This window comes from Octopus bimaculoides, chromosome 14, assembly GCF_001194135.2.
Source record: "Octopus bimaculoides isolate UCB-OBI-ISO-001 chromosome 14, ASM119413v2, whole genome shotgun sequence".
Classification (NCBI taxonomy): Eukaryota; Metazoa; Mollusca; class Cephalopoda; order Octopoda; family Octopodidae; genus Octopus; species Octopus bimaculoides.
The window spans coordinates 59,306,641-59,315,496 of record NC_068994.1 but is presented as its reverse complement, the minus strand read 5'-3'; the positions used below and the strand labels follow the sequence as shown (position 1 = coordinate 59,315,496).

The following is an 8,856-nucleotide window of genomic DNA, read 5'->3' as shown; positions in this document are numbered from 1 at the left end:
CAATAAAGACTGAGCTCAAAGAGAAAGAAGTGAAATAAAGAATGAGGGGGAACATTTTTAACAAAATTACGTTGGTTGAATGTCATTGTTATTTCTATTTCTTTGTATTTTGATCAAACTATTGTCGTTTGGCTTTTGCAAAATAACTTGTTTTCTTAGTTTTTTTTTTGTGTATGTTAGAATAATGAATGGAAGCCTTTTTGAGTGTCAGACAAATTGCCTTGTAGTATTTAGAAAGGTCCCTTCACACTGTTAGTTTATTTGGCACGAAGGTCAACTTTGCTTTTGTCTTTCCAGCAAGGGGTGAATCGATTGCATCAATCTCAGTGTCTTACTGGTATCTGTTTTATTGACCCCGAAAGTTGAACTCAGGCCATAAAGAAAGGATGATATATGCTGCTAAGCATTTTGTCTGTAATGCTAACACTTCTGCCAGCTTGTTAAGAATAAAATACCAGTGAAATATTGGGGGATCAATAGTTTACACTAATCCCTCCCACCTCTGGAATTACCAGCCTCGTGTCAGTATTAGATCCAATTATTAAGATTTAAAGGCTGTAAACTGAACAAATATGTTTTCGTAGCATTTCTTCTCGTCCTTCACGGTTTGAAGTCAAGTTTTCCCTTCATCCTTTTGGAGGCAATAAAAATGGTCTGTGTAACAACAGATGGTCCTCCTCCTCCTCAAAATTGATGGCCTTGTGCCTTTAGCAGAATGAATTATTAAATTTGAACACTCTTTTTATAATTAGGGTGTGATAATTAATGATCCTGATGACAATTTCAATATGATAAAGAATAACAACTATATTATAATATTAAAATAAGTTATTGGTTTTTTTTTGTTTTAAATTTATTTCCGGAGTTGTTGATTCATAGAATATATTTTTGATAAATTGTAGAATGTTTATGATTCTTCATTGGGAGTCTATTGTTTCAAGTCCTGGATCTAACAACAACAACAACAAAACAAGTATCTCTAGTTTGGCTGAGTGGTTAAGGTCACAGGTTCAGTCCTACTGCATGGCGTTTTTGGCAATTGTCTTTTACCACAGTTTTGCATCAATCGAAACCTGGTGGGTGAAAATGGGGAGATGGAAACTGTGAGGAAGCCCACCAGAGGGGCAATATCTGTAATTTAAAGGGACAGCTTTATGTCATGTTGATTGTATTTGAGAATTGATTACATTAAGGATCGATGTGTCTGTGGAGTACTCAGCCACATACACATTTGATGGTTCAGTTGATCAAATATCTGTCAGTGAAAACAATGGAAAATCTATTTACATAAGAAAGACGGCCAAATAAACAACAAAAGCAAAAAAGATGACTTGTCAAATGGTGTTTTGGATTAACCATAATAAAGGCACAAAGCCTGAAATTTTGGGGGAGGGAACAGTCGATTAGATCAACCCCAGTGTTTCGCTGGTACTCAATTTATCAACCCCAAAAGGATGAAAGGTAAAGTCGACCTCGGCGGAATTTGAACTCAGAACGTAGCACCAGTGAAATACTACTAAGCATTTTGCCCAGCGTACTAACGATACTGCCGCCTTAATGATAATAATTATTAAATATGGAAGAAAGATCACTGGGTTTTTTTTCTTTACGCATCAGGATGTCAGTCTTTTGGTTTGGTTTTTCTATCACATAAAATCCTCTTTAAAAAATGTTTTTTTCTCCTTCACTCCTGATCAATATCTCTGGGATAGTCGTAGATAAACTCCATTTACAGGGGCTATTGTGGCCCCTTCAATCGTCTCCAACGGACCCTGCTTTTCAGACAGAATCATGTGAAATGTTTGAACTAACTTTACAATTGCTATTTTGCCTTCCATTTTGGCAAACTGAATGCCAATACATTTACGGGGTCCAGCCCCAAACGCCAAATATGCCATGGGGTGACGACAGGCCACTAATTCTGGTATGAATCTGGAAGAACCAAACGAAAAAGAAAAAAGAAGGTATTAGTTTTGTTTGTAAATCATTTTAAAAAAAACTTTTTAAGCTTTTTTTTTTTTTTACCATTTTTCTGTTGAAATATTCTGCATTTATTTAGTTGTCATTGAGAAACTGATATTTGAGGCTTAAATGAAATTTTAATGTAAGGGTTTTAAATGTGATTGCTTTAAAAGAGGAAGATTGTATCAGACAATCAGAAGGAATGGTCACAGGTGGATTGACGTCAAATGGGTCAATTCTTTAATGTTACATTGAAATTTGATTTTGTTTAAAATTTAAAAAAAAAAAAAAAAAACTAGAGATCAATTCATCTAGTCTTCAAATATTTTATATTTTAAAAATTTAATTAAATTTTGGAAAACGTCATCTTTTTTCTAAACATATCTATAAACTATATTTGTAGTGTCTCTGGAAATCAGAACCATTTTCATCCAAAGCTTTAGAAATTCAGGAGAAATTTATTATCAGAAAAAGCCAGACATCAGCACACACCACTGCTAACGTTATTAACATTGAGTTATTCATGACAAATATAGAAACTCGGTCAAATAGTATCAGTTACACATGCATAGTGTTTTGTATTTTGTTTATACACCATGTTTGCTGCAGGATGGTGTCATGGGGAAAGCTTAGACAACACCAAGTGAACTTGATCTGACACTATCCCACAGCAAATTTGGTCTATGAAGAAAATGTTAATGTGACCAATAATGTTAACATTCCTAGAGCTGCTTTTAATTAGTAATTTAATTGGTAAAATAATGAAAAGGAAAAAGATTTATAACCTTTATGTGTTTCAGGCACAAAGGTTCATCTTTAAAAGTAAACAGTCAAAAAATGTTAATTTATGCAGGAGCAGCCATGTTGGTTGTGTGAATATCCACAACACTTTTGATAGAAAATTAGGGCTTTGTTACTCGTTTTGAAACATGTAAGAGTTTCTTGTAACCTTGGTGTCTCTCTTCAAATTTAGTTTATCATTAAATCATTAAATTTATTCCAAGCAACAAATAAATGAATGGTATAAATACCTTTCTGGGTTAAACTTGTGTGGGTCAGCTCCCCATACGTCTGGATTGTAGTGGATTGCCCAGATATTTGCTTGGACAATCATGCCTTTAGGTATTGTCAAATCTTCTGACAATTTACAAGATTTCTCTGCTTGTCGAGCCACCACACTGCAAAATGAAATCATTCATACGGAATTTATTTCTACACAAGGAGTTATGGATACACACACACACACACACATATATATATATATATAAAGGAATAGTATAAAATATGGATTCAGAGAATCATGTGGCTATCACAGTAAGCTCCTCCAATGGACCTGGCTATCAGTCCATGCAGTAATCAATCACAAAGTAGTGTAATGGAAAATGTTTGTGTAACAGAAAATACAGGCAATAAATTCTTGAGTGAGGAAACTACACAGCTTATAGCCTGGAGCCAAACTGCCGATGCAACCCTAATGTTCTAGTGATCTGATGAGTTAGCCTTCATTGCTTGCATTCATTTGTGAATACACAGTGGTATTATGCTGTGCATTTATATTAATGCAAAAATGTGCATGTCATTTCTTACAAACTGAAATTAATTACTGCATGAAGAAAGTTATGAAACAGCTGTAATCACATGGGAACTCCTGGTTGAATAAACTTATGATCACTTCTCGTAACTGATGAAGGGGGTTACATAACTCCTGTTCATTTGTCATTCATTAACGTTATAAAATTTTGGTAGTATAAACAGGCTAAATAGAATTGTGATGATTATTTTCTATTTTTAATTAGCAAAAGTTACAAAGTGTCTTCCTCTAACATTTGAAAGCAAATTTTTGTTTTTAATTAAAATTTTCACATTCTTAATTAAAGAATAATATAATTAGAGTGATGATTCTTACGTGCTTGCAAGTGGATATTTACGGAGAGTTTCACACCAAACTTTGTCAAGATATTCCATTTTATTTACAATGTCATAGGTGATTTCATCATCCTGTGCAGCAGAAAAAAAGAAAGGAAGCATTACATCATCATCATTTAATGTCCATTTTCCTCGCTGGCATGGGTTGGACGGCTTGACAGAAACTAGCAAGGCTAGAGAGCTGCACGAGGTTCCATAGTCTGTTTTGGCACGGCTTCTACAGTTGGATGCCCTTCCTAGTGCCAACCACTTTACAGAGTGTACTGGGTGGTTCTTACATGGCACCATCACCAGTGCTTTTTAAATGGCGCAAGCTCCAGTGCTCTTTATGTGGCACCATGGCTTTAGGATATCAATTCTGTTGTGGTGGATGGGTCTTCTCGAGTGCAGTGATGTGGTATATATCTGTCTTGTGTCATCTCCTCCATAAGGCTCAGTGAAAAAGTGAAATAGAACCAGTGCATGTATTTATCCTTGGCATAATGACACTCCCAAGATACAAGATATGTTACAACATATGAGTTCACATGAAGAATCTTGCAAACCAAACACAAAAACAAAATGCTGATGTTTATAGAAAGAAAGAAATAAAAAAATAAAATACCTTATTTGGGAAACATTCTATAATCTCATCATAGAGCTTGGATTGTATTTCTTGGTTATAAGCCAGTTCATAAGCTGTGTAAATAAGTGTTGTTGCAGTTGTCTCATAGCCAGCCATCAGGAATAAAAAACATTGTGAACGTAGTTCCTAAAATATATTATTTCACATAATTCTTATAACAACTTCAATATATTTTCCTTCTGTTTCTGTTTTATTTGAATATCCAAAGTTATAAACATGCAAATCTCAAATGACATGATGATGATGTTACTTATGGAACAGCAGAATATAACCACCAAGAATTATTTCAATACAAGCTCAGCTTATAAGATTGTTAGATATCTTGAAAATATCTTTTGATATGAATCCAGCTGAGCCCTACTCTAGGATTAAACTTGTTGAGAAGTCTATTACTGGTTATGGCAATATTGACAACCCTTCGGGTATGCTTACCAGAAGCTCAATGCCTCTTTTATGCTCAAGGTAAACAGACAGTCCTGTTTTCTGTGGTGGTGATAAAAAGCAGAACAAAAAAGTGATGTAAAGTTATAACATTTTCCAGAAAGGGAAAAAGAGTAATCTCCCATGGGATGATATAAGCTGTGGTCAAAGGGTATCAGCTTGGCATGTACACATTTTCCATTCTCTAGACTGAAAAAGGGAATGACCACATTGCCAGAGTGAATTTTCTTTCATGAGGACAGCATCAAAATTTTTGGCTTTTTGAAGAATGGAGGGTCACGCATAAAGAAATATGTTGAGACAATAGAGGTCTCTTTTAAGGTGTGTGTGTGTGTGTGCACACACACATATATGTCTGGTGTTCTCTAGTCTGAAAATAGGGATGACTACGTTACCAAAATGAATTTCCATTCATGAGGGCAGCATTCAATTATCTCTCTTTTTGAGTTTTGGATCAAGTGAATTTCTTAGCGTGATTCTCCTCTCTGTCATAACCATCAATAATCACTGGTCTTTTAGAAACCAAGGGTGAGATATGACATTGCAACGTTAGCCAGCTATATATGGTGACTTATAAAGCAAAGAAAAATGTATGATATCAACTGAAAACTGCTGTAATGGCCTGGACCATATCTGCATGGAAGTAGGTGCTGCAAGCTTTGTTTGACAGAGGAGAATCACTCTAAAAAATTCACATGATCCAGATGCTTTCCTGAACTCAAAAAGTGAAATGGTTGAATGCTGCCCTCACGAATGGAAACCCATTCTGGCAATGTAGTCATCCATTTTCAGACTAGAGAACAACAGACGTGTGTGTGCGTGCACGCATGCACACACACACACACACACACACACACACAGCTGGCAGGCTTCAGCCACGGTCGACATTGATCCAAGGGAAGCAACTTTTTTTCCCACCTGGAAAATGTGATAACTTTTTACCACATTCTGGTTCCAGTTCTTTTTCCCAACACAGACCATATATACCTCCTGAATAAAAGAGGTTGTGTGCTTCCAGCCACCAACTTCAAAGAGTCTCTAATATTACTAAATGCAATTGTCGGTGCAAAATTGGTAGTAACATTCTCATCGTCATCTTTTAATGTCTGCTTTCCATGCTGACATGGGTTGGACAGTTTCACTGGAACTGGTAAAATGGAGAGCTGCACCAGGTTCCAGTCTGATTTGGCTTGGTTTCTACAGCTGGATGCCCTTCCTAACATGCCAACCACTCAGAGAGAGAGTAATGGGTGCTTTTTATGTGCCACTGGCCTGAGTACCTTTTACATGACACTGGCAATGGTCATGACTTTGGTTTCACTTGGCTCGATGAGTCTTCTCAAGCACAGCATATCTCCAAAGTCTTGGTCACTTGTCATCACCTCACCGAGGCTCAGCATTCTGAGATCATGCTTCACCACCTCGTTCCTCGCCTCCGTGAGGCCCAACATTCAAGGATCATTTCGAAGATCATGCTACCGGCAACGGCCATAATTACAATTTCATGGGTGTCATTCAGGAATTGAACCTATGACCTTCTGATCCTAAACCCTAACCACTAGACCATTACAAGATATTAACAATGATTTCAAATTTTGACACAAAGCTATCAATTCCAGGGTAAGGATTAAGTCAATCTAATCAACCCCAGTACATGACTGGTCCTTATTCTATGGATCCCGAAAAGATGAAAAGTAAAATCGACCTCAGCAGAGTTTGAACTTAGAACATAAAGACAAAAGCAATCCTGCTAAATATTTTCCCCATCTGCCAACAATCTTGTCTGCTTGTTGCCTTACAAGGTATTGATATTAATTATTGGATGTTTGTACAATACTGTCTTTAGAATTGGTTTTTGTGGAATATATTTTTTTGCATTGTTTCTTAGAATTTATAGAGCATAGAAGTCTGTAAAAACTTACCAATAAAGAGAGTTTTGCATATTTGTATTTTGATTCCGGAATGTTTTGTGTTGGAGTCTCTGGGACGTGGAGAGACTCTTCGGAATGGGTCAGTTTATTAGCCTCAATCATCATATGAAGTAAATCCATGCGTGGCACCTACAATAAATAATAAGCTATTGAATGGCTATATAATGGATATGATAATTGTAATAATGTATATTATCATGTGATCAAGTGATTGGCCATACTATTACAAGTTGTTATGCATCACTGGTCACAATGCGCTTTGCATTGTTTTAGTTTTTGAATGAAGCCAACCCACTGGTTAGGCGAGCAGGCCAATGTCCGTTCCCCCTGATCAGAATGTCTAATCCATTGCAGGGGTGACCCATTTACAGCTGAGTGGACTGGAGCAACTCAAACACACAAAGCATAGCTGGTCTGGGAATTGAAACCACAATCTCACAGTCATGAATGCAACACACCTAACCACTAAGATATGTGCCTTCACTTATGATGTATAATACAATTGTAATATTATATATAATTATATATTATAATGTATGTTCATAGAACATGCAACTGGATTGAACTTGAACCCATTTGGTTGGGAAGCAAACTTGTTAAACATACAGCTTATTGGGGGACAAAAAGAGAAAAAAACAAAACAAAAAGCAAAAGAAACAAAAAAGCTAGCCAGTCCAATAGTAAAATAAAAACTTACAGAATCAAATTTTTTTCTCATTGCAATAATTTTTTCAAATTGTTTCTCCAACCAAAAGACAGGATTACCAAAAATGTAGTCTCTTAGACGAGCAAGCCTGACGAGGAATTTATCAGTGCTGGGGAAAAGAACTGAAGAACAGACAATTTAAGCAAAATAATAAAAATACATGTTCATTTGCGAGACAAATATACACAAGTGTGTATACACACAGACACGTATCTATATATCTATCTATCTATCTATCTATATACACACGTGTGTGTATATATATATATTAATTTCATCGTCTTTTGAATTATGAACATATTTATATCATAAGGGTTTTTTCGTTGTAAGGCTTTCTTTTTTAGTTAATTTTCAGCTAGCAAGACTTATCGTAGATGGCATAATAAATCACACCCGGACAAGGTCGGGTTATACTGCTAGTATATATCAATTTCCCTCTCATCCTTTTGGGGTCATTAAAACAAGTACCAGTTGTGTAGTGGGGATTGATGTAATCGACTCACCCTTTCCCCCAAAATTGCTAGCCTTGTGCCAAAATTTAAAACCCTTATTAAAGAAAAGATCATTTCAAAGATGTTTTTTTGAAGTAATTCTGTCATACTTACAACCTATGAGGAAAAAAAGATTTGGTCTGGTTGTATTATAAAGAACTTGGCGGCAGTTCTTGAGAAAGACATCATTGGGATTTTGAATGGCAGATGTATTGAAACCAAAACCACAACTGGACATGGAGTCCAGAGTCAGACGCTGGAAAATACTAAGAATTATTCTAAGATAATTTTATATTAAAACAGTCATATCAAATTCAGTTTATACCTGTAATTACTGGGGCCCTGGGATATGTAACACACTGCCTAAATACCAATCTTGAGAAATTAGGTTTCTCAAAATTAGAAGGTTAATTCGAAGACTACAGATCCAATCCAACACTGGAACTGTAAAAATCTGTAAAACTTCCCAGAAGTTTATCATTTAAACATATATGAGCATGTCTAGATATGCAACTGTATGCATGAGAATACATGCATAAAACATACAGATCTGCACATACATGCATGTATATATAAATATGTATATATGTATATATATAAATGTAAGTAAATATATATTTATATAAATATTACATACATGTGAGAAGGGATGACCACTAAGTGGCCATCCTTTACGTTAGAAATCGACCATCAACGGTCAAACCACAAAAGAAAAGAATGTTCTCCAGGGAAATTCAACACATTGAATTTCCCTGGAGAATAATTCTTTTCTTT

The 8,856-nt window shown here is 35.6% G+C and overlaps 1 protein-coding gene across 2 annotated transcripts in view; it reads right to left on the bottom strand.

The window, feature by feature from the left end:
* Positions 1–354: 354 nt before the first annotated feature.
* Positions 355–8,856, bottom strand: part of LOC106878004 (cytochrome P450 3A24) — a 46,481-nt gene continuing 37,979 nt past the window's right edge. For both annotated transcript variants that reach the window (XM_052972880.1, XM_052972881.1), the window contains exons 7-13: positions 8,197–8,348; positions 7,583–7,713; positions 6,877–7,014; positions 4,493–4,639; positions 3,869–3,960; positions 2,994–3,140; positions 355–1,932 (exon numbers count right to left, since the gene is read on the bottom strand). In XM_052972880.1, the coding sequence (XP_052828840.1) occupies positions 1,695–1,932; positions 2,994–3,140; positions 3,869–3,960; positions 4,493–4,639; positions 6,877–7,014; positions 7,583–7,713; positions 8,197–8,348 (1,045 nt within the window). In that variant the 3' untranslated portion in view covers positions 355–1,694. The remainder of the gene's footprint in view (positions 1,933–2,993; positions 3,141–3,868; positions 3,961–4,492; positions 4,640–6,876; positions 7,015–7,582; positions 7,714–8,196; positions 8,349–8,856) is intronic.